The 25570-nt window shown below is 37.8% G+C and overlaps 3 protein-coding genes across 8 annotated transcripts in view; 1 reads left to right on the plus strand and 2 right to left on the minus strand.

Moving 5' to 3' along the window:
- Window positions 1-2116, minus strand: part of LOC106151722 (chitinase domain-containing protein 1) — a 29813-nt gene extending 27697 nt beyond the window's left edge. For both annotated transcript variants that reach the window (XM_087019039.1, XM_087019038.1), the window contains exons 1-2: window positions 1698-2116; window positions 1209-1358 (exon numbers count right to left, since the gene is read on the minus strand). In XM_087019039.1, the coding sequence (XP_086875165.1) occupies window positions 1209-1358; window positions 1698-1823 (276 nt within the window). In that variant the 5' untranslated portion in view covers window positions 1824-2116. The remainder of the gene's footprint in view (window positions 1-1208; window positions 1359-1697) is intronic.
- Window positions 2117-3041: 925 nt separating this feature from the next.
- On the minus strand, window positions 3042-20525 carry LOC106153640 (sperm-associated antigen 1). Its single transcript, XM_087019110.1, has 23 exons — window positions 20365-20525; window positions 19193-19361; window positions 18514-18588; window positions 18198-18282; window positions 17837-17941; window positions 17642-17718; window positions 17083-17195; window positions 16769-16827; window positions 16245-16344; window positions 15975-16052; window positions 15327-15433; window positions 14387-15020; window positions 13916-14087; window positions 13563-13643; window positions 13142-13406; window positions 12654-12761; window positions 10789-10878; window positions 10117-10230; window positions 9729-9909; window positions 9072-9497; window positions 7225-7299; window positions 6575-6667; window positions 3042-4230 (listed from the first exon to the last, which is right to left on the minus strand). Exons 2-23 carry the CDS (start codon window positions 19342-19344, stop codon window positions 4136-4138), a joined length of 3285 nt encoding a protein of 1094 aa, XP_086875236.1. The 5' UTR covers window positions 19345-19361; window positions 20365-20525; the 3' UTR covers window positions 3042-4135.
- A 134-nt stretch (window positions 20526-20659) lies between these two features.
- Window positions 20660-25570, plus strand: part of LOC106153651 (ADAM 17-like protease) — a 30709-nt gene continuing 25798 nt past the window's right edge. For all 5 annotated transcript variants that reach the window (XM_087019117.1, XM_087019118.1, XM_087019119.1 and 2 more), the window contains exons 1-6: window positions 20660-20855; window positions 21362-21491; window positions 23162-23295; window positions 23761-23849; window positions 24005-24108; window positions 24470-24692. In XM_087019117.1, coding sequence (XP_086875243.1) covers window positions 20795-20855; window positions 21362-21491; window positions 23162-23295; window positions 23761-23849; window positions 24005-24108; window positions 24470-24692 — 741 coding nt within the window. In that variant the 5' untranslated portion in view covers window positions 20660-20794. The remainder of the gene's footprint in view (window positions 20856-21361; window positions 21492-23161; window positions 23296-23760; window positions 23850-24004; window positions 24109-24469; window positions 24693-25570) is intronic.

Genomic DNA, 25570 nt, shown 5'->3' on the forward strand with positions numbered 1-25570 from the left:
TGGGGACATGGAAATTAAGGTGACTTCAATTTGCAATTAGTCGAGCGGCAACATTTTTTGTAAAACCGTAACTCGAAAGTATCACGCATTGCGACCGAGCGCAAACATCTCGATCCAATAACTCGCCCATGCTCGCCCCATATAATATATTGTAGCCTCTATGTGATATATATATATAGCTATTCTCAATAAGCAATGCTTTCGAGATACGGGGCCTTGCAGGACTGTCTATGGGCGATTAGCGTGCAGACAAGTTCCCGACCGCTTTTTAAAGCTTAAAAGCGATATTCAAAGGGTCCCTCATGCTGAATTCTTTCTTCTTTATTGTCAGCACAGAGATCGATTTATTTGACAACAATATATATATTTGGTCATACTTGTTGCTATACAGAAAAGCAAAAATTATGATCAAATGATGTCACGAAATCGGAATAAAAGTTATAAATAAATTATTGAAGAAGAAATGAGACAGCCTGCAAGGTGAACATAAACTGAATTGACTACCCCGCCCTCCCCCGCCTGCTAAAGGGCCCTGAAAAATTTTGGTATTTTAGATGGTGAATGGTGCCATTTGGTATGGTTTAGAACTATGATTAAACTAGTGAAATTCTTACTTCGAGAGGTGAGTTTTTTTTTTGCAGAAATTAAAAGGGGGGCGTCAGGACCCCCCTGACCCCCCTCTAATTCCAACACTGACAAGGTATCATTCAGTAGAAATTCCAACCAATTTCTAAATTTCCATGCATAAGGCATGAAATTGCCCTTTCATTTCCAAATTACTCTCCCAAGAATGCATTCTAGACCCCCTCAGCATACCTCTCTTAACTCTAGGGGTTATCATAACTAGGGCAGGTAACTACATGACCGGGCTGGTAACTTTTCAGAGTTATCTGCCCGGCGGTCTGGCTAGTAATTTCCTTGAATTTCATACACTGGTTATACCCAAGATATTTTCCATCCCTGCACCCTATATAATAATATATAATAGTAAAATTATTCTCAGCTGCAATTTGATATTTATACAAGCAAGTTATAAATAACCTGTCTCCTCATCAGCAAAACTCCTATCTCCCAGTGCTACAAATATACCCAGTACTTACAGGAGTGACATATAAGCTAAGACGTCTCCAGTGAAATGTTTTCTTTCTTTCTCCACCTTACATTATAACATAAACTCTCCATGAATTACATATTTACCCGGTACTTACGGGAGTGACATAAGCCAAGACATCTCCAGTGAAATGTTTCCTCTCTTTCTCCACCTCACAGTAGGCTTTGTGTTCTCTGATGATATCCTTAGGTTTCACATCATATGTCACCAAACCTCTCTCAATCACTGTCTTTGTGGCCAGCTCTACCTAGAAACAAGCAAGCAGCAGAAATTTTAGCAAGGTTTCATTTGTATTGTGTCACCAAGGATCTAACCCTGCTATGGGAACTCACTGACAGCTTTTGATCTTCTCTTTATACTAGTCCTACCATGTATAACTGCAGGTTCCAAAATGCCTCACTGTAAATATACATGCTTGTTAAGTCTTACTGCTTTGAAAGATGCTGACATGCACTTGTATTATATAATACACTGAAATGGTCTCATTTTGTTAAACTGAATAAAAATTAAATTGTCACACGAGTAACAACGGCCTGGTACATGTACTAGCTACGTACACGGTATTATGAACAAGTTTGAACAACACCTTTTCACTCTTCTTTTTCTTCTTCCCTTTGTCGCTCTTCCCCAGTGTGCCATCTGTGCCTTGAAGTAAAGCCAATAATAACAGAAGACAGAGAGCAGCCGCAAGAACGCCCAGAGATTTCCTCATGTCGAAGCTCTTGCCCCCCGTCTCAGCTGTCTCTGTAAGTACTAACACTACCTCCACACGCGTCGTCTGTCAGAGGCAGTGGCCGAAACTCCGTGGCTGCTCAGCTTTTGCTTCGGTTTTAAGATGAATTTTACCCTCACAGAGTCACCTGCTCATTATGATCATGTCGTGGGCAGACGCTGGTTTTTCTGTTATTGATTTGTTTTCTCAGAATCGTGAAGTCTCTTCACGCAAAGCTGGACAAGTGACACTGCGACACGTCGTGAATCATTACTGCCCTCCAAACATAAAAGAGCAAGATGTTCAACACAAGCCACATCCAATCTTGCTTCTATTCTTACCGCGTCTTTCGTTCCTGGTACTAACCACATTATCTTAAGACAGATGTCCTAACGTCATTTTCAATCAGTATGCAAGTAAATCTTTATCTCCGAAAGGCTTCATTCTCAGGTAGTGTTATAAGATGTAAAATTGCCTGCATTTAAGAGAAAGAAATATATACGTAGGCTATTTACATTTTGTTGTGGTTTAGATATGTTCAAAAGTGAATTATAAAAATAGTAACAATAAATTTAGATTAGATAAAGAAGCTGTTGGTACCAGAAATAATACATTGGGTTTACCGAATGTCTTCTCTCCATGTAGCACAGACATCCTGTTTTGTTGTGCATTTAGAATGTGAACACAGTAATACAGGGCAATGTAAGCATAGCAATTTAGTCTCCATTCCATGAATCTCGTATCAAAGAACATAATTAAAAGCTAGTCGTAATTCCGCACTTTAAAATAAATGTTTCATTATGTAATTGGAAACCCTTCGAATAACAGTGTTTTTACCTATCAAAGTCATCAAGCAGTACATATAGATTTAGGGGGGCATCAAGCGGGTCCCGATGCCCCCTTTCATTTTTGAAAAATAAAACAAACAAACAAAAAAAAAAAACACTTTGATACTCCCCTTTTGAATTTAGAATTTTGACTACGTGAATCATAGTTCAAAACCCTACCAAATGACAATGTTGGCCCTCTTAAAGACCAACCTTTTCAGTGCCCTCCAGCAGGCCCTAGCTGATCCCCATGTCCAGGGGAGGGAGGGGGGGGGGGGGTGAGTGTCTGTTTCCCACCCAGACCTGTCATTCCTTAAAAAAATGGACCCCCCTTAAAATAATCCTGGATCTGCCCCTGTCAAGCAACTAAAAACTCAATGAAATCTGGTGCACAGCAAGGCAGATATTTATTGCTTAAATATTTACTTTCAACAAATTTCAACAGTTATAGCTTTCGACCAATTTTAACTACTATAACGTTAAGTGCAAAGCAACATGGGTATAAACTTACCAAGAAAAATTTTCAAAATATGAAATTCCATGTTCCACTAAATTAATTCAAGAGAAAACAAAAATATGATTCCGGGATTTGTCATAAGGGAAAAATGAAAGTAAAAAAAAACAAAATGACTGGGTAAAACATACCAATTGTTTGTAAATTATCTTCCAATATATTCACACAAGTGAGAAAGCTTCAATGATAGACCATTAAATAATATGTCTGCAAATCACTGTGCTGCTCTCATATCAGCACAAACACACACACAATTATGTCTTTACTACTAAATCTATACAAAAGTGGAAAATTCACAAATGTAAGCAAACCTTGTTCAAGGGTAACACAGATGCATAAGTTATTACACTATTATTATACCAAAACACAATAATAGTCCCAGGAATAATTAAATATCATTTATGCCTTGTTCTGCTTCTTAATGTATGCCTTGTTTTGCCCATTTAGACCCTGTCTACAAGGCTTTTATTATATATATATATATATATATATATATATATATATATATATATATATATATATATCCCAAAGATTTATCAAATGTCTATGCTCTGCTTTGGTTATATGTTACCCATAATACTTCTAAATAGAGAGAACAGCTTCATTCAGTAACTGAGAATATGGAGCAACACATTAATGTCTAATTTCTTTTTTAATGCTCCTCTATTTATTGTGCTGCTTAAATACTTTGTAATCATTTCCAATATTTCTTCTGCAGTTTTTCAATTTGTTGGTCTGCGTGTTTGTGTTATAATATTCCATATTTCTTCTGCAGTTTCTCTATTTATTAGTCTGTGTTTGTGTTATTATATTCCATATTTTTTCTGGAGTTTCTCTATTTGTTAGTCTGTGTGTTTGTGTTATTATATTCCGTATTTCTTCTGCAGTTTCTCTATTTATTAGTCTGTGTGTTTGTGTTATTATATTTCGTATTTCTTCTGTAGTTTCTCTATTTGTTGGTCTATGTGTTATTATATTCCATATTTCTTCTGTAGTTTCTGTATCTGTTGGTCTGTATAGCCCACACATGTATGCTTGTGGAGCTTTGAGAAGACTTCCTTCAAACCTGCAAGGTGACGACAAAACAATTTAAGAATTTAAGAATGAAGCTTTCAACTTAAATGTTCAAGCGAAAAAAAAAACAAAAAACAAGGCAGCAAAGCTGTCAAATGTACAGACAAAGAACAGAAAATAAAGATGCAAATAAGTGAAAAATTAAATTTTCACAAAAAACTGTTAAATTGCCAGAAAAATTTACCAAACAGACTGCGTTGCCTATTGAAGCTGTATTTTAGTCCCATGTTTCTTTCCTATAAGTTTGAGAACAGTAAGTGACATGATTTCCCTTAAATGGTCATCATAGGAGCAGTGCCCAAAATAGGGGTTTCTTCAAATTTTGATACAACATTAAATAATGTTTAACAGCATAATGACAATCAAATGTTATTAATAAAATATTAGTAACATGGACATTCAGAAAATGTGAAAAGCAAAAGTCTTCAAGATCATGGAACTTTAAAGTCACACCTTGAAAATGCCAATATGTGAAAAATTAAATTTTCACAAAAAACTGTTTAACTGCAAAAAAAAAAAAAAAAAAAAAAAAAAAAAAAAAAAAAAAAAAAATACCAGACTGCATTGCCTACTGAAGCTGTATTTTAGTCCCATGTTTCTTTCCTGTAAGTTTGAGAACAGTAAGTGACATGATTTTCCTTAAATGGTCATCATGGAAGCAGTGCCCAAAATAGGGGTTTCTTCAAATTTTGATGCAATATTACATAATGTTTAACAGCTTAATGACCATCAATTTTTAATTATAAAATATTTGTATCACAGATATTCAGAAAATGTGACTAGCAAAGGTCTTCAGGCCCATGGAACTTCAAAGTCACACCTTGAAAATGCCAAAATGTAAACAAGACAGCACTGTTCTGAAATGGGTTTATTTCCATTTTTAACACTTTTTTAACATAAAACAAAATAAACATTTTACTGCCATTTTTATATGACCAACTAAAAAAATTGATGAGATGGGAAAAGTATCAATAGAACAGTGTTAAATGTCCAATTTCCTCCATTCTGAGATCCTGAACATAGTGGATGATTGAATCTGACAAACTGCAACGATATGAGTTTATTTCCATTTTTGACACTTTATTACACAATACATGATAACAAGTTTACCATGTTTTTTACATAATCAACTAACAATGTTGTAAAGATGCAGGAAATATCAAACAAACACTTTTAGGCATCTTATTAGTTAAATAATGAGACTGTTAACATGCTTAAGAATTGAATCTGAGGAAATGTGAAAAAAACAGTATAACTTCTAAAATAATGGCCCGATCATGCTGATTTTCGAACTCAACCTGCGTTTTAGTAAGATTGACCACTCCTGTGAGTATAATTACAATTGGCCAATCCGTTTTTCTTATATTGTGTTATCAGTGTTGCATTTATATTGAAAATAGTGAAAAAACAGCATAAATTCCCTCAAAATAGCCCAATCATGCTGATTTTCGAACTTGACCTGCGTATTATGAATATTCATCAGTTCTGTAAGTTTCAAGTCAAAAGGTAAAATGGTTTGCCACTTATCGTGTTATCGGTGCTGCATATATGCTGAAAAAAGTGAAAAAAACAGCATAAATTACCTAAAAGTGACCCCATCATGCTGATTTTCGAACTTGACCTGTGTATTATGAATATTCATTAGTTCTGTAAGTTTCAAGTCAAAAGGTAAAATGGTTTTCCACTTATCGTGTTATCGGTGCTGCATATATGCTGAAAAAAGTGAAAAAAACAGCATAAATTACCTAAAAGTGACCCCATCATGCTGATTTTCGAACTTGACCTGCGTATTATGAATATTCATTAGTTCTGTAAGTTTCAAGTCAAAAGGTAAAATGGTTTTCCACTTATCGTGTTATCGGTGCTGCATATATGCTGAAAAAAGTGAAAAAACTGCATAAATTCCCTAAAAGTGACCCGATCATGCTGATTTTCGAACTTGACCTGCGTATTATGAATATTCATCAGTTCTGCAAGTTTCAAGTCAAAAGGTAAAATGGTTTTCCACTTATCGTGTTATCGGTAAAAGTGCACGGCGACGACGGCAATGACAGCGACGACGGCGACGACAGACGCAGATGATGGCTATATGTACAGACACATCTGTGTCTGTACATAAAAATATATATATATATATATATATATATATATACAGTCCGGTACAGCAAATAAATACCACTTAACCGAAGGAATTGTTTTATTTAACTGTTTGGATTACCAGTAAAGTTACCCATGTCCTATAGTGGCATTCACAGCTCCCTGAGATCCTGCCTTTAATGAACTGACATAAACATGTGACTAAACATTACTTTTATATTCTCCAGATATCAACATACCACGTTTCTCCTCAGCTGACAGGAACATTGTGAGCATCTCAAACCTGGGAACTTTACAGATGTGGTCCAGGAACCCGTAAGCCTTGTTGGGATCTGAAACAGTACAAAATATATACATAATAACCTGTCTTACCTGTCTCAGCAAAATGTTGATGAATACACTTCACAATGATGTCTTACCTGTCTCAGCAAAATGTTGATGAATACACTTCACAATGATGTCTTACCTGTCTCAGCAAAATGTTGATGAATACACTTCACAATGATGTCTTACCTGTCTCAGCAAAATGTTGATGAATACACTTTACAATGATGTCTTTCCTGTCTCAGCAAAATGTTGATGAATACACTTCACAATGATGTCTTACCTGTCTCAGCAAAATGTTGATGAATACACTTCACAATGATGTCTTACCTGTCTCAGCAAAATGTTGATGAATACACTTCACAATGATGTCTTTCCTGTCTCAGCAAAATGTTGATGAATACACTTCACAATGATGTCTTACCTGTCTCAGCAAAATGTTGATGAATACACTTCACAATGATGTCTTACCTGTCTCAGCAAAATGTTGATGAATACACTTCACAATAATGTCTTACCTGTCTCAGCAAAATGTTGATGAATACACTTCACAATGATATCTTACCTGTCTCAGCAAAATGTTGATGAATACACTTCACAATGATGTCTAGCATGCTGCTCTCCAGCTTGTTACTTAACACTGGAAATAGACCATAAAACATTTCTTACAACATTAATGACAACACCTCAAGTACATTATTTTCAACTTAAAACATTTAAGAAGCAATATTTTCTTCATCTGCATCAGTGATAAATGAAAGATAAACAACGGTAATCCTTATCTTAATTCTTAATCTCAAGTGTCTATATGATACACTTGACACTGCAGAATTTAATTCCTGGGGCACTGGATTATTATAAAATTATTTCAGTTTCAAAGTCTCTATAGAGAATTTAACTTCCAAGTTTCAGAGAGATCCAATGAGAAGTCGCTTTACTGCATTTAATATTATACACGCATCCATAGCAACAACAGCTATAGCCTCACTCTCACCTTTACTGCATTTAATATTATACACGCGTCCATAGCAACATCAGCTATAGCCTCACTCTCACCTTTACTGCATTAAATATTATACACGCGTCCATAGCAACATCAGCTATAGCCTCACTCTCACCTTTACTGTATTAAATATTATACACGCGTCCATAGCAACATCAGCTATAGCCTCACTCTCACCTTTACTGTATTAAATATTATACACGCATCCATAGCAACATCAGCCATAGCCTCACTCTCACCTTTACTGTATTAAATATTATACACGCGTCCAAAGCAACATCAGCTATAGCCTCACTCTCACCTTTACTGTATTAAATATTATACACGCGTCCATAGCAACATCAGCTATAGCCTTTCACCTTTACTGTATTAAATATTATACACGCGTCCATAGCAACATCAGCTATAGCCTTTCACCTTTACTGTATTAAATATTATACACACGTCCATAGCAACATCAGCTATAGCCTCACTCTCACCTTTACTGTATTAAATATTATACAAGCGTCCATAGCAACATCAGCTGTAGCCTCACTCTCACCTTTACTGTATTAAATATTATACAAGCGTCCAAAGCAACATCAGCTGTAGCCTCACTCTCACCTTTACTGTATTAAATATTATACACGCGTCCATAGCAACATCAGCTATAGCCTCACTCTCACCTTTACTGCATTAAATATTATACACGCGTCCATAGCAACATCAGCTATAGCCTCACTCTCACCTTTACTGTATTAAATATTATACACGCGTCCATAGCAACATCAGCTATAGCCTCACTCTCACCTTTACTGTATTAAATATTATACAAGCGTCCAAAGCAACATCAGCTATAGCCTCACTCTCACCTTTACCTTATTAAATATTATACAAGCGTCCAAAGCAACATCAGCTGTAGCCTCACTCTCACCTTTACTGTATTAAATATTATACACACGTCCATAGCAACATCAGCTATAGCCTCACTCTCACCTTTACTGTATTAAATATTATACAAGCGTCCAAAGCAACATCAGCTATAGCCTCACTCTCACCTTTACTGTATTAAATATTATACAAGCGTCCAAAGCAACATCAGCTGTAGCCTCACTCTCACCTTTACTGTATTAAATATTATACACGCGTCCATAGCAACATCAGCTATAGCCTCACTCTCACCTTTACTGTATTAAATATTATACACACGTCCATAGCAACATCAGCTATAGCCTCACTCTCACCTTTACTGTATTAAATATTATACAAGCGTCCAAAGCAACATCAGCTATAGCCTCACTCTCACCTTTACTGTATTAAATATTATACACGCGTCCATAGCAACATCAGCTATAGCCTCACTCTCACCTTTACTGTATTAAATATTATACACACATCCATAGCAACATCAGCTATAGCCTCACTCTCACCTTTGGGCAAGTCCTGTGGTTCTATCTGCGCCAACAGCTCTGCGTATGGCATGATCCCTGTGGACGTCTTTAGGGAGTTCCACGCAGACATAAACTCGTACGGCGTCACTTTGGTCAGTTTGGGAGTGGAAGGAGTGGAAGGAGTAGAAGGAGGGGTGGAGGGTAAACCAGTACTTGTTGGTATCGTTGCAGACTTGGTGCACTTTTTACTAGCTGGTTTTGAAGCAGAGTTGCTGACTTTGCTGGGTGAAGATTGTGTCTCCTCTTTCTCTTCACCTCCAGCCTTTGTATCTTCCATGGAAGTTTTTACAGGTGGCGTTTCTGAAGTCTGCTCAGATTGACTTATTTGGTTTTCTTTTTTGTCTTTTAATTTTGAAGCTTCTTCTGTGACTTTGGTTGCAGGTGCTGGACTCTTCACTTCTGTACCTGCAGCACAAAGTTAAAACAGTTTATCACACAGCCACATGTGAACTATACCACAGTCATGCTTTACCACAAAAGTCACATTCATTTATTGTTGATTTTAGACAATAAATTTTAAAAGAATATACAAATATATAAATATACAAATATATAAATACAAGTACTGATTAACAGTTCAACATAGTTTTTACTATAGTTTTAATTACAATTTATTCTTATTAAAAATAACTGTACCTGTTTTTTCTTCCTCCTCCTCTGAAGAGCTGTCGACCTCTTGGATCAGCAACCTCTTCCTCTGTCGCTGTTCTTGTGGCTTGGACGCCTGCTGCTTCTTAATGTCCTTTGCTTCCTTCGGTTTCTTACCAGCTTTAGATACAGTTGTTGACGTGGAGGGAGACTTCATTGACTGCAGCTCCTACAATAAAATTCCCATAAAATATAAGACTAAATATTCTACTTAAAATGTTTAAAATTTAAACAAAATAATTTAATCAAATCATATCAAGACACTTGAAATGAAGTTTTGCAGTCAAATACAGATTTCAAAGTTACAATAAGATATATGGGTCACTGACTGACCTTGACCTTACAGCCTTTATAATGACCCCTGACCTCTACTGACCTCTCTCCAGTAGTTTTTGACCACTTCCAGTTCCTTCTTGGCAGCAGAATTCTTAGGGTCAATTTTCAGCAGTTTGGTGAGATCTGCTATACTGTCCTTGTATTGTTTCAACATCTAGAGGGAAATGAGATGAGATTAAACACAATGCCAGCTTTCACTGGATGTTGTATCATCTTGCCATGAATTTTGAAATGTACATTTTTAGTCACCATTCAAGACACAAATGTTTTGTGTGAAGGTTTGTAATAAAAAATGCTGATAAGTATTTCTCTGTTGATAACACACATTTTTAATACCTGGGCTCTCCTGAACAAAACTTTAATATTAAACAGATATCACTACCTTCCTAGCCTGGGCTCTCCTGAACAAAGCTTTCATATTAAACAGATATCACTACCTTCCTAGCCTGGGCTCTCCTGAACAAAGCTTTCATATTAAACAGATATCACTACCTTCCTAGCCTGGGCTCTCCTGAACAAAACTTTCATATTAAACAGATATCACTACCTTCCTAGCCTGGGCTCTCCTGAACAAAACTTTCACATTAAACAGATATCACTACCTTCCTAGCCTGGGCTCTCCTGAACAAAACTTTCACATTAAACAGATATCACTACCTTCCTAGCCTGGGCTCTCCTGAACAAAACTTTCACATTAAACAGATATCACTACCTTCCTAGCCTGGGCTCTCCTGAACAAAGCTTTCACATTCCTCTCCTCCAGTTCTACAGCCTTGCTACAGTCTTCATTGGCTTTGGCTGGCTGTAAATAAACACGGCACAATATACAACATACAGTAATGGACAGGACATAGAGTAATGGACAGGACATAGAGTTATGGACAGGACATACAGTAATGGACAGGACATAGAGTAATGGACAGGACATAGAGTAATGGACAGGACATAGAGTAATGGACAGGACATAGAGTAATGGACAGGACATACAGCAATGGACAGGACATACAGCAATGGACAGGACATACAGTAATGGACAGGACATACAGTAATGGACAGGACATACAGCAATAGACAGGACATACAGTAATGGAGAGGACATACAGTAATGGACAGGACATAGAGTAATGGACAGGACAAACAGTAATGGACAGGACATAGAGTAATGGACAGGACATACAGTAATGGACAGGACATAGAGTAATGGACAGGATATACAGTAATGGAAAAGGACATGTAGTAATGAACAGGATATACAACAAAAGACAGGATATACAGTAATGGACAGGACATAGAGTAATAGACAGGACATACAGTAATGGACAGGACATACAGCAATAGACAGGACATAGAGTAATGGACAGGACATACAGCAATGGACAGGACATAGAGTAATGGACATGACAAACAGTAATGGACAGGACAGAGTAATGGACAGGATATACAGTAATGGAAAAGGACATGTAGTAATGAACAGGATATACAGTAATAGACAGGACATACAGTAATGGAGAGGACACAGAGTAATGGACAGGACATACAGTAATGGACAGGACATACAGTAATGGACAGGACATAGAGTAATGGACAGGACATACAGTAATGGACAGGACATAGAGTAATGGACAGGACAAACAGTAATGGAGAGGACACAGAGTAATAGACAGGACATACAGTAATGGAGAGGACACAGAGTAATGGACAGGACATACAGTAATGGACAGGACATACAGTAATGGACAGGACATAGAGTAATGGACAGGACATACAGTAATGGACAGGACATAGAGTAATGAACAGGACAAACAGTAATGGAGAGGACACAGAGTAATAGACAGGACATACAGTAATGGACAGGACATACAGTAATGGACAGGACAAACAGTAATGGAGAGGACACACAGTTATGGACAGGACATACAGTAATGGACAGGACATACAGTAATGGACAGGACATACAGTAATGGACAGGACATACAGTAATGGACAGGACATAGAGTAATGGACAGGACAAACAGTAATGGAGAGGACACAGAGTAATAGACAGGACATAGAGTAATGGACAGGACATAGAGTAATGGACAGGACAAACAGTAATGGAGAGGACACAGAGTAATAGACAGGACATAGAGTAATGGACAGGACATAGAGTAATGGACAGGATATACAGTAATGGACAGGACATACAGTAATGGACAGGACATACAGTAATGGACAGGACATAAAGTAATGGACAGGACATACAGCAATGGACAGGACATAGAGTAATGGACAGGACACGGACACATACAGACTTACATATATAAATTACAGTAATGGACATGGCATACAAAATCCAAGTTTAGATATTACGTAGGATTATGACAGGTTAAGTCTAGGTTAAGACATTACCTGGTTAAGTCTAGGTTAAGATATTACCTGGTTAAGTCTAGGTTAAGACATTACCTGATTAAGTCTAGGTTAAGACATTACCTGATTAAGTCTAAGTTAAGACATTACCTGATTAAGTCTAGGTTAAGACATTACCTGATTAAGTCTAGGTTAAGATATTACCTGGTTAAGTCTAGGTTAAGATATTACCTGGTTAAGTCTCAGGTAGCACAGTGCCCTGTTGGTATAGGAGACGGCTCTTCCTGGGTAAAGACTGATACACTGTGTATAGGACTCAATGGCTCGCTTGAAGTTCCCCTGAAAATGGTGGGTGACATTATTTTTATAACTAAATCTCATTTTTGGAAGTATTATTTGAATGAGCTATATTGGTCTTATAAGTTGTTTAAGTTGGAAAGATGCTTTCATTACCAACATGTCTAAACTTCAGTTTAAAAATTAATAGTTAATTTTCTATAACACTACACCAAACCTGTAACAATCTGGAAATGCTATAATATAAGCTGTAACAATACGAAAATGCTGTAACAATATAGAGCTACTGTAGCCTAAGTTGTAATAATCTAAAGTAACTGTAACACAAGCTGTAACATTCTTAAGTTATGTAAGTTGTAACCATATACGGCCTCTGTGACATAAATAAGCTGTAACAATCTACTGTAACAAGAGTTGTATACCTTCTGAACATCATCGTTGCCCTGAGCTTTTAGCTTAAAGAAACGTTCCTCATCAGATGGTCTCCTCTGACTGCCACCGTTGTCTGCTTCACTTTCGTTTCTGTCACCAGCGGCAGATAACGTGGTTGCAGTGGTGACACTTGGTGATGGAATGGCTGAATTGTCACTGGTGAAGACAGGGATCTCGTACGCCAGGACTGAGGGAATGGGAGGCAGCTTTTCCCGCCACCTGACGCCATCTTCACGCTGCAGCATGTGGCGACACCTACAGTGGTCAGGATATGTTTATAATTCCACAGATAATAATAAACAATTTCATTTAGATATCATAATATGTAACTTTTTAAAAACTTACAGCAGACACTGTTAACATAAAAAACACAAGATACATTTAGAATGTTAAGTCTGTCCTGTAACCTACCTATCTGCCCCCTGGTGAGCTGAGTGTATACTACCATCAATGCCTAATGCATACTTAAAGTCAACATATGCCTGACGGAACCTGATCAAATATAATATATAAAATATAAAATATATATTTTTGACACAATGGAAAATGAAATAAATCTGTCACAATTCAGTAATTAACAAGTAATATGATGGTTGGAAAAATAAAAATAAATCTTTATCATAATAATATCAATTATGTATTTCAACTCTGATTTATACAGATAAAGAATTTAGTAAAACTCAGTGAACATTCATTTATTTTGAAAGTCTACAATATCCAAAAGTTATTCCATTGTCAGAGCACAGTTTGAGACTAAAACAGACCTCTCAGAAGCTTCATAAGCAGCAGCTCTTCTCAAGATAGGCTTGATGGAATGTGGAACCAGTTCCAGCGCCCGATCACAATCTTTGATGCAGCCACTGCAGTCCCCAATCTTTGATTTACAAGCAGCCCTATTACTGTAGATGGTGGACAGGTTACCATAGTGATCAGGCACTGGCAAGAAAATGTTCAGAATTAAATACAGTTTGCTTCCAAGACGAGAAAAATATTGATTTAAATATCATTATCTCAGCTCTGTAAAATTTGTGGTTAACTTATTTCTGCTGGTCATATGTGCAGGCCTACTTCGAGTAGCCCGAGATGCTGCAACTTCTTGACCAGAAATAACAGTGCACATTTCTAAACCAGAATGCTACACACCTAAAATATTTGGCACATGGGCATCATTGTTTGTGGAAAAGTGAATAACCCCACAACTCAATCCAAACCACAGTCAGGAATTCCAGACTTACTAGTAAGGAGTATGTCCACTGCCTTGGTATACTTCTCTATAGCCTCCCCATACTGGCCTGCCTTGTACAGAGCATTGCCCTCTTCCTTCAACTCCAACACCTTGGCAGGCAGAACAGGAAGCAGGACAACTCTAGGCTTGGGAGCCTCTTGGACAGGGTTGTCACTAGTGACCTCTGATGGAGGGTCTACAGTCACAGTTTTATCTGTTTTTTCCATGACTAAGTCAACAGTTTTGTTTGCTATATCAACTTTTTCATTTAATGATGGATTTGTTTCATCTTGTTTGTCACTCTCAGGTTTTGCTGAGATCACAGATGACGATGACTCAGCATTATTTTCAATTTCACCTTCCCCCCAGATGTCACTAGCTGTACAGTTTCCTGTTTGATCTATATTATCATTGTTCTCCACAGTTTTACTGTCATGGCTGCTCAAACCATTTACAAGTTTACTACTTTTACTTCCATCATTCTCATCACTACAGACTTCTTCATTTTCTTTTGTCTCCTCCTCCTCCTCCTCCTCCTCCTCTCCCTCAGAATCAGAGCTGCCGACCTCCTCTATCTCCAGCCGTCTGCCCTTGGGTTTGTCCTTGACCTTGGTCAGCTCCTCCTCAACTTGCTGCAACAGCTCCTGGAATCAGACATGAGCCTATGTTTTAAAAATCTTCTAAACATTAATTTACTTATTGCAGATTTTGACAAATCTCGGGAACCATCGGAATTAAATTAATAAATGCAGGATTCCGTGTTTCTGCAGAAAAAGCTCATGTCTGTGGAATATACAGCAGGGCCATGAAGTAGACGAGTGGTGCTCACATCTGATCTCTCTCTCTCTCTCTCTCTCTCTCTCTCACACACACACACACACACACACACACACACACACACACACACACACACACACACACACACACACACACACACACATTTCTGTTACCTGTGCCTTCTTGTTTTGTGGTTCCACAGTCAGCACTTGCTCCAGGTCCTCCTTGGCTGCCTGGAAGTCTTTACAACCTTTGTTGGCAAGAGCACGGCGAAAGTACGCTGAAATAGCAGACATCTGGGATCTATTTGTGCATTCTTAACAATTGACAGCTCTAGTTATATTCTTTCTCTTGTCCAAACACACTTCCCTCCATCAGTCTATGCCTGCGTGCTGCGGCCAGTAAAATATCATGTCTTCTTATATTCTTTCTGTTATCAAAACAATACATTCACTTAGACTTTGTTTGACAGCTTTCACTGGCATATTATGGACTGTGAAGAGAGAATGTGTAACTTTCACTGACATATTATGGACTGTGAAGAGAGAATGTGTAACTTTCACTGACATATAATGGACTGTGAAGAGAGAATGTGTAACTTTCACTGACATATTATGGAATGTGAAGAGAGAATGTGTAACTTTCACTGACATATTATGGACTGTGAAGAGAGAAAGTGTAACTTTCACTGACATATTATGGACTGTGAAGAGAGAATGTGTAACTTTCACTGACATATTATGGACTGTGAAGAGAGAATGTGTAACTTTCACCAGCATATTAAAAACTGTTCAGAGAGAGAGAATGTCTCTGGTTCCTACCCTTGATGTTTCCAGGCTCCAGCTGTAGCACCTGATCACAGTCTTCTATTGCCTTCTTCCACTTACATAACTTCACATCTGTAACAACCAACACAAAGACAGTCAACCAGCTGAGCTATCAATATGTTTACAGCAAGGTTCAACTGAGGTGTACATTAAGGTTTTATAAGAACTCTGTATACATGCCATACAATAAACCACACTAATGTGACGCTGACTGTCAGGGAAATGAATCATAACAAAGCATAAACCCTGAAGGTTTTGACTCACAAGCTATGGCCCTGTTGTTGTATGAGGCTGCAGAGGGACAGAGAGACAGGCTCCGCGAGTAGTACGTCACTGCTTCCTGGTAATCTGCTGATCTAAATGCCTGGAATACAGCAAATAAAGATGTTTTACAGGGGCAGATTTAGGCCATCTTCTGGGTCTTCTGGAAGACGGTTAGATTTTCAAGTTTACATTGATGGGTATCTAATGTTTTCTGTCAGAAGACAGTGAAAATGGAGGATGGATCAACAAAAGATAATTTGGAAGACTGTCTGAAAATATCTCTGGATCTGTCCCTGTTATATACATCATATGTTCCTGGATCTCTGGGTCAGGGATACATGTTGGTCACCCAGTGATGTTAGCAGATTAAACACATCAAATATTGTGAGGAATTTAACTCCACTGAGGAGAAAAAGGTTATACCAAGATAATGCAATATGGAAAGTAATGTAATTGCATCCTTATTCACAGTTACTGAAATTTGACAGAAAAAATAATTCAAACATTGATATTCAAAATTTCACCTCATTTCCTTTGTCTTTTTCCCTGCTGGCTTTCAGCTCTTTCTCTGCTTGTGTTAAACCTAAGAGGAAAGCAGCACAATAGTAAATCCTAGAAACTTATTATAATAAAAAGTAACCACAAAATATCTCATTGAAGTTAAAAAAAGTTCTTTAATGTCAATTAATAATCTATTGTCTCTAGAATAGAGAGAAATGTTTGAGAGTGAATAAAATTGTCACAAGTTCTGGTATCACACTACACAGCCTGTTCATGTGTACGTGCGCGCGCGCGCGCGTGTGTGTGTGTGTGTGTGTGTGTGTGCGCGCCTACTTACTTGTAGGATCTAATGTATCCACTAGTTTACCAGACTTAGGTTTATTGACAGACTTTGCCTTGATTTCTTCTGGTTGCTTGTCAATCTTCTCCAGTTCTGCATCTATATCAACCCTGAAAATAAACACCCAAATCATTACAACTTTACTACTGAAGCAAATATACACAGATGCTAATAGGTACTGGTTAGCTGTGTGTAGAAGACCAATCGCATTCAGTGCCATATCTCTGACACTGAACCTCAAAGATCTTCCCCTTATTCTCTCTGTCTGTTCAGTGGTGAGTGCTACACTGTCTACACACACCCTCTTCTGACAGAGTATCATAATAATTATTGACAAAATTCCAATTAAAGCAAGTCTCTTTTGGTCTCTCAGCAAACAAGGTCCATGCTGATGAAATACTTACAAGTCGACATTCTTTACTTACTCCTAAAATTAATCCTGTGTGATAAATATGAAAATATGATCCTGCCAAAACATCTGTCACCTATGTAGCCCCCCCCCCCCCCCCCCCCCCCCCCCCACCACCACCACCACCACCACCACCACATCACTTACTTGTCCCATTCCTTGTAGTCTCTCGGCTTCACTCGCTTGTTGGATTTGTTACTTTTATTAGCTAATTTTGCTTCATTCTGAAAGAGAAAAGGTTTCCATGATGACAAATATTTGTGTAGAAAATGATTATTTAATATATTATTCTAATTCACGACTTGTGTGGTAATGACCACCAGAGGTCAGCAGTGCACTTACAGTTTTAGTGTTTACGGCTCGTGGAGGTGGCAACTTTTCATCTCCCAGAATTCCAGTTTCTGTCTTCAGTTTTGTGTCAGTAGTTTTCATCTGCTGTAGCCAGTCCTGAAATATGGCAAGTTCTACATCAAAGTGCTGGCACCGGATTTTCTTTTGCACAGAATCTGACTGATGGCTTGTGTACAAAAACTATGTTAGACTCTCATAAATTCTGACAACCTTTAATGGGATATATTTTATCAGGGAAAATAAGACTCTTATCCTTTATTTCAGCAGTTCAACAATCCAAACTTCCTCTACACATCTGGCATCTGGTGTAATATATCCACACAACACAAACATTCAGGCAGTGATAACTTACACTGAGGTCATCTTTCAGTTCTATCTGTTCTTCCTTGCTAAGGTCCCTCAATGTTCCAATAGGTTTTACTTCTCTCAATACTCGGCTGATCACAAAGAGTAGATATGTATATAGAAATGAATACTTTGATATCAAAGTGGTAAACATACTTGTGATTATAGCCAAGCAATAATAATATCAATATGACCTCTTCATATAGGCTCAGTTAAAGTTCTTACACTGACTTTCTCAGTATCTTATATACTATTATAACAAATTGTGCCAAGTTTATTTTTAAAGTGAGTGACCTTTGACCTCCCTGTGACCTTTGACCTACCTCTCAGGATGAAGGTTCCTCAGTTTGTTTTCACACTGCTGTTCCAAGTGTGGGAACACTCCCTCCTCTCCTGACCTGAAAACAACGCCACAGGTAATAACACATTTCAAGTCAAGCTATTTCAGGCCCATACCTAGGAGGGGTTTGGGAGTTCAAAAGAACCCCCCTTTTGCTGGGAGAAGGTCTCCTCTAGGGAAAATTTAATCTAGGTGCACAAAGGTTTCATGGTGAAAGGTCCACCTCTTCAGAAAAAGAACCCCCTTTTGAAATTGCTGGCTATGGGCCTGTAAAGGATCTCTGAATACAATACAATAAATTTTATTTCATGTCGGGTATAAATTGAAAGGTAACATTAGCTTTACAGCTATTCACCAACTGGGTAAGGACAAAAACATATCTACAGATTGGGCACTGCCATGACTAACGTCCTCTTTACTTAAGATGGAATGGCTAAATATGTATACTGGCATTTCTTTAAAAGGTTTCACTTCAAGAATTTTGACCAAGAGTGACCCACTGATGGAAATATCAATTATTAATCAATAAATGATATAATGTAATGTAGTAAACATATCATCACGTAAAGATTAGTACCCCCTTTTTTTGTCCAAAGGATATAGAAGGTAAAATTTTAGCAGAATCTCTGACGTATTTTAATTCCAATACATTGAAAACTGACCTTAAAGCCAGCAATATCTTCTCCAACTCTTTCACATTGTTACACTTCTGTATGTAAGCATACTCAAAGTGTTCTACGGGGATGTTGTGTGTCTTCGTGCAGTAACCGCCCGCGTTGTACGCAGCCGTGCGCACTGCAGGATCTTCTGCCATGCTGTCACTGGTGTGGACTGGAATAGATGTTAACTTTACAGCCATGTTTAAAAGAACTCCAGATGTTCATTGGGGAACTCTGGGTGACTTAGAGCAGTGACCAGGGGAATTAATTCAGATTATTAGTTTTCAGCAATAAATCAGTGTGATCATTAGATTGAGAACAGCATAAGTATCATGGCAACCTGCTCTTTCGTTTCTCCTTTTCAAAATGGATAATTTGTTTGTTTTTTTAAACAGAAATCAGAAATGGTGAAATGCAGATTTACACCCCATTTCCATAGATTAGATCGACCTACTTTAGATCGACCTAACTCCCTGGGGGTTCACGCTAAATAGCTGTCAGCCGGGCGGACACGAAAGTTAATTACCCCTTATACATGTAGCTTTCTAGTAGGCGGGGACGGACACTTAAGGGGGATTATCTGACAGTAATCTAGTGAGACTCCCCGTGGTGATAGATCGATCTCAAGTTGTGGGAATAGACCCTAAGGGAAAAAGGGAGTAATCATTATATTATTATTATTATTATTATTATGCCTTTTTTGTCTAACTTATAAAGTGCAACTTACGGGCTCTAAAAGAAAGGATAATACCAATATCTCTAGAAGTAGTAAACAGTAAATCTGCACATTTTCACACGTTTTAAAAATGTAAGTTGATATTACTGCTTTCAATGCACCATTGCATTAGAAATTTGACAAGTAGATGACTTTTTAATACAAATTAAATGAAACGAAATTAAATTAAATTAAAGAGTAAGCACCTGGTTATACAGACTGAACTATTCCAAAAAATACATTATCGGGAGTTTTGACAACGCCACAAGCTATAAATGATTATGAGGTTTATCGTTTAGGTGTTTTCCAGAAAAAAGCACATGCTTTCATTTTGACTAGGATGTAAATTTTCATATCACAGTCGCCAAAGATACAATTCACATTCCAACAATTACTTTCTACAGATAAGATTAATACATATATGATATTTTTAGTTTTTAGCCCAGAGAAGTTTACAAACCTTATAAAAACGAACAATTCCGCGGCAGTATCACAGCAACAGCGTACATCGCCATCCAACGGAAATAGGTCACACACCCGCACTCAATACAGCTTACAAATGTCATTGGTTGATCTGATTGGAAAGTCATCTCCAAATGGGGATCTAATAAGGGATAAGGTAAATTATTCAGGGGTATTTTGCAAAAAGACATAAAATTATGTTTTCATAGTTATAATGCTTTGATTTACACAAAAAAGCCCTTGTGAACGACAGGGCACCTGCCAAGATAAGCCACAGAATACCAGATGGTGCTGCCATCTTACGAAGAACATCCAAAACAAATATAACATGGCGCTGTCGGCTGGTTGACCTATTTTCCGGGTATTTTAGAGCTGTATATAATCAAGAAAACTCCCTAGTTTCAGTCAGTCTATTTCGTTAATATGCGATGGAGAGGATCGGGATGATCACCGTGTACATATCTGTACTATTATTTCATGTAAACTGTGGTAAGTAGGGTAAGGTCTTTCCGTTTACACCAACTTGAGATGGTTTACAATTTTCATCAAGTTCTTGCAGTCATGTTTAAACTTGACTCAGCACAAAGTGAAAGTTTTATTCTAACACTTGCTATCTGCTGTTTCACTTAGTTTTGAAGTCTATTTTGAAAAACAGTGATCGTATATTGTCATATCAATATAATTTTTATCCTGAAAACAACATTATCATATTTTTATTATTTCAATGTAAATTCCGTCTCTTCTGCTTTGACTTACATGCCATGTTTTCCAGCAAAACACACACACACACACACACACACACACACACGCACACACACACACGCACACACACACACACATACACACACACACAGCAGTAACACGAAGATTCCTTCTTTAGCACTCCTATTGACAATTCTGATAAGTACTGGCTATGTTGAATTTTCGTGCTAACACGGCAGTTGCTTCTCTCAACCCCAAACACTCTATCTAACAGACACCTTATTTCTTTCCAGCCACATTAACTGGGCGCCTGTCCTACTTTGAGACATTACATCACCGTGACTTCTCACATGTGATACATAGACGTAGTCTCCATACACAGACACCAAGCCATAGAGAAGTGGCTTTTAGTGCACTGGGCAGGTAGGTGAAATTCATTATTGTAGTCTCCACACACAGACACCAAGCCATAGACCCCATTCCCAGAGATTAGATCGATCCAACTAGATTGAAATAACTCCCTGGGGGTTCATGCTAAATAGCTGTCAGCCGAGTGGGTACGAAAGTTAATTATACCCCCCTTACAGCTTGTAGTAGGCGGGACGGACATTTAAGCCGGATTATCTGACTGTAATCTAGTGAGACTTCCCACGGGGATATATCAATCTAAAATCTATGGGAAGGCGCCCATAGAGAAGTGGCTTTTAGTGCACTGGGCAGGTAGGTGAATTTGTTATTGTGTTGATTTTATAACTTCCATGAAATGACACATGATTCCCATCAGTCCATTACTGCAATTTTCAGGCATCCTAAAAGCAGTTCAGTAGATATCAAGGTACCTCGACTCCCAAGACAGAAGTATACTGAGTATATTGATAAATTTGGCATTTCATCTCCTTTACACACAGTACAATTCAATTAAACATGAACCAAGTAACTACATATCTTGGCTTTTTTTTTGTCCCAAATGTGCCCATGAAATATAACCAAGGTGCTGAGTTTAAGTATGCCCTGATTTTTACAGGCAGCTCCATCTGTTCTTCCTGTTGAGTTTTCTCTCATTGTTGTGTTACAGGCAGTTCCATCTGTTCTTCCTGTTGAGTTATTCTCATTGTTGTGTTACAGGCAGTTCCATCTGTTCTTCCTGCTGAGTTTTCTCTCTTTGTTGTGTTACAGGCGGTTCCATCTGTTCTTCCTGTTGAGTTATTCTCATTGTTGTGTTACAGGCGGTTCCATCTGTTCTTCCTGTTGAGTTTTCTCTCATTGTTGTGTTACAGGCGGTTCCATCTGTTCTTTCAGTTGAGTTTTCTCTCATTGTTGTGTTACAGGCGGTTCCATCTGTTCTTCCTGTTGAGTTTTCTCTTATTGTTGTGTTACAGGCGGTTCCATCTGTTCTTCCTGTTGAGTTTTCTCTCATTGTTGTGTTACAGGCGGTTCCATCTGTTCTTTCAGTTGAGTTTTCTCTCATTGTTGTGTTACAGGCGGTTCCATCTGTTCTTCCTGTTGAGTTTTCTCTCATTGTTGTGTTACAGGCGGTTCCATCTGTTCTTCCTGTTGAGTTTTCTCTCATTGTTGTGTTACAGGCGGTTCCATCTGTTCAACCAGTTGAGTTTTCTCTCATTGTTGTGTTACAGGCGGTTCCATCTGTTCTTCCTGTTGAGTTTTCTCTCATTGTTGTGTTACAGGCGGTTCCATCTGTTCTTCCTGTTGAGTTTTCTCTCATTGTTGTGTTACAGGCAGTTCCATCTGTTCTTCCTGTTGAGTTTTCTCTCATTGTTGTGTTACAGGCGGTTCCATCTGTTCTTCCTCTTGAGTTTTCTCTCATTGTTGTGTTACAGGCGGTTCCATCTGTTCTTCCTCTTGAGTTTTCTCTCATTGTTGTGTTACAGGCGGTTCCATCTGTTCTTCCTGTTGAGTTTTCTCTCATTGTTGTGTTACAGGCGGTTCCATCTGTTCTTCCTGTTGAGTTTTCTCTCATTGTTGTGTTACAGGCGGTTCCATCTGTTCTTCCTGCTGAGTTTTCTCTCATTGTTGTGTTACAGGCGGTTCCATCTGTTCTTCCTGTTGAGTTTTCTCTCATTGTTGTGTTACAGGCGGTTCCATCTGTTCCTCCAAAGCCAGCGTGGCCTGCTGTCGCCAGGGTTCCAAGCGTATGCTGTGGACGGTGCGGGGAAGAAGAAGACTATCAGTGTAGACCCTGATAAGGTGTATAGTGGATATGTAGAGGGTGAGTGAGAGTGTGTGTGTGTGTGTGTGTGTTTGTGTGTGTGTGTGTGCTGAGAGAGAGAGAGACAGAAAAAAAGAGAGAGGAAATATGAGAGAAAGAGGGAGAGGTAGCAATGGTGATGAACTCTCATGCCAGAGGTTCCTTGAGAAGGTAATTGAGTTCTGCAATTTTGTGTCATATTCATATGTAAAGGCAAGAAGTACACTTATAATATTATGTTGTATGAAAAACTTTATATCTTGGTTTTCTTGTGCCAAATGTGCCCACAAAATGTGGTGTAGTTATAGTGCTATTGGATGCCCTGTGACGAGGTGATGATCATTTAAGATTGAAGAGAGCAGTTAAGAAAAGAGCTGTTATTGCAGGGTGTAATATTATTCTCTGAACATATCAGGATATAAACCTATACCATATCACTTAACATTTTACTACCCAGTCACTGTGACCCAGTATTTCAACTTCCAGGGGAGCCAGACTCTAGTGTCCTGGCGTATTTTGAAGATAAAGACCTGTCAGCTACCATCAAAACACCAGAAGACACCTATGTTATTGAGGTAAATAGGGGAGAGTCAAACTGCTTGAATACTAGATACTATTGAAAGAGAATAAGGGTATGATGGCTTTAACAGTATCTTTTACTGTGTAACCATTAGAATGAATGTCAGTCTTACTGAATAGAGATTAACTTTGGTTTTGTATTGTCTTGCAGCCCTCATGGCGCCACCTATCCAAGTCAGAAAACTACAGCATGATAGCGTACCGAGGGTCAGACATGGAGAAGGAGTTCAACAGAGAACATCCTAACCACATTGGGTATTACTAACTACAGTCATATTTAGTTCCTGCTGTAACAGTGCAGTAGCTGGGAAAAAGTTTATTTTGTCATATCCTTACAATCACAATTAAAACTGGAATTTTCATAGAAACATTTGCTTTTGTTCTTTTTTCACATTGCTGTTTTTTGATCTGTTGTCCCTTTAAAATTGTCATATGCCTTTTAATGTGCAGTGTTCAGTGACGGCCTAATGATAAAGTTTGAAATATGTTATCTAAAATAGTCCAGTGTATCAGAGAAGTGTTCTGAGTAATTATTTGTATTATTTCTATAATAACCACCTGTCAAGAACTCAGTCTATGACATAAACACTAACCAGTATTCCTGTTTCTCCTCCAGCTCCCAGTTTTGTGGTGCTATTAAAGAGGGCTGGAATGACACAGACACCTATGAGGAGGACGCAGATAAAGATGATGACACGGCATCTCGTGCCAAACGTCAGACAACCTTCACACGGCGCAGGTGTCCGCTGCTGCTGGTGGCAGACTATAAGTTCTATGAGGAGATGGGGCGCGGTGCGGAGGAAGAGATGGGTGGTCTAAAGAGGACCACCACTTACTTGGTGAGTTAGAAAAGATACAGTTATTTGTTATTTGTAGAAAGTGGCAAGGAGAAAGGAAGTAGTAAATATTTCCTGTAGGAATTTAGTTCAGGTAGTTGGAGGAAGAGGAGGGCAGAAGAGGACAAATTCTCAGGTGATGTGCTGTCCTCATGGAGGGTGCAGTGTAGGTTTTATATATCTCAGCAAAGAAGGTGAACTATTCAACACATACATATTTAATTCATTTGCAAGTATGCATGCATGCAAACATACACTTGCAGACAAACACGTGATAATAAGGGTTTTTAAAAATTAATTAAGAATTAAGGTTTATTTTTTATTATTTTTTTTTTATTGCAAATCTCAAATAAGTACAGATTTCAGCAAAAAATATAAAATTTATAAATAACTAAATAAAAATCACACTCACTCTCTCACTCACTCACTCACAAAGAGACACTCAGTCATTTGCAATATATATATATATATAGTTACTGTGTCATTTAATATATATGTCAACAACGATATATTGATAACCTAATAGTAAAATACTTAATAATACTTAGTAAATAATATGATCTAATACAGATAAAAACAAATATGTGTTTTACTATCAAATATCGGCAGGGGAACATACGCAGATAGAAGATATCATTCCAGGAAGAGAGGCTGCAGCTTTTTCCATTTTTCATTAAATTTATCTATTGTCATGTTTCTCAGACTTATATTTCTCTCTGCGATGTAGGCCTGTCTCCATTCTATTTTAATATTTTCTATGTTCGGGGTAATGTTTTTCATTTTAAATTTATATATAATAAATTTTGTTATGATCAGCAAACTGTTGAGCGCATTGCATTTCAAATTTGGAATTCCTAGAATTATATCAGATGCTGTTAATT

The sequence above is a fragment of the Lingula anatina genome, chromosome 8 (genome assembly GCF_051362555.1).
Source record: "Lingula anatina isolate TDL-2025a chromosome 8, LinAna3.0, whole genome shotgun sequence".
NCBI lineage: Eukaryota > Metazoa > Brachiopoda > Lingulata > Lingulida > Lingulidae > Lingula > Lingula anatina.

Bases quoted from the DNA above. Each gene is read 5' to 3' on its own strand.
- LOC106153640 (XM_087019110.1), bottom strand. From the start codon at position 19,344: ATGGCAGAAGATCCTGCAGTGCGCACGGCTGCGTACAACGCGGGCGGT. The intron at 16,053-16,244 runs GTGAGTCAAAAC...TGGTTGTTACAG, and splicing joins CAACAACAGGGCCATAGCTT to ATGTGAAGTTATGTAAGTGG. The intron at 13,644-13,915 runs GTCTGTTTTAGT...ATATTTGATCAG, and splicing joins GCTTATGAAGCTTCTGAGAG to GTTCCGTCAGGCATATGTTG.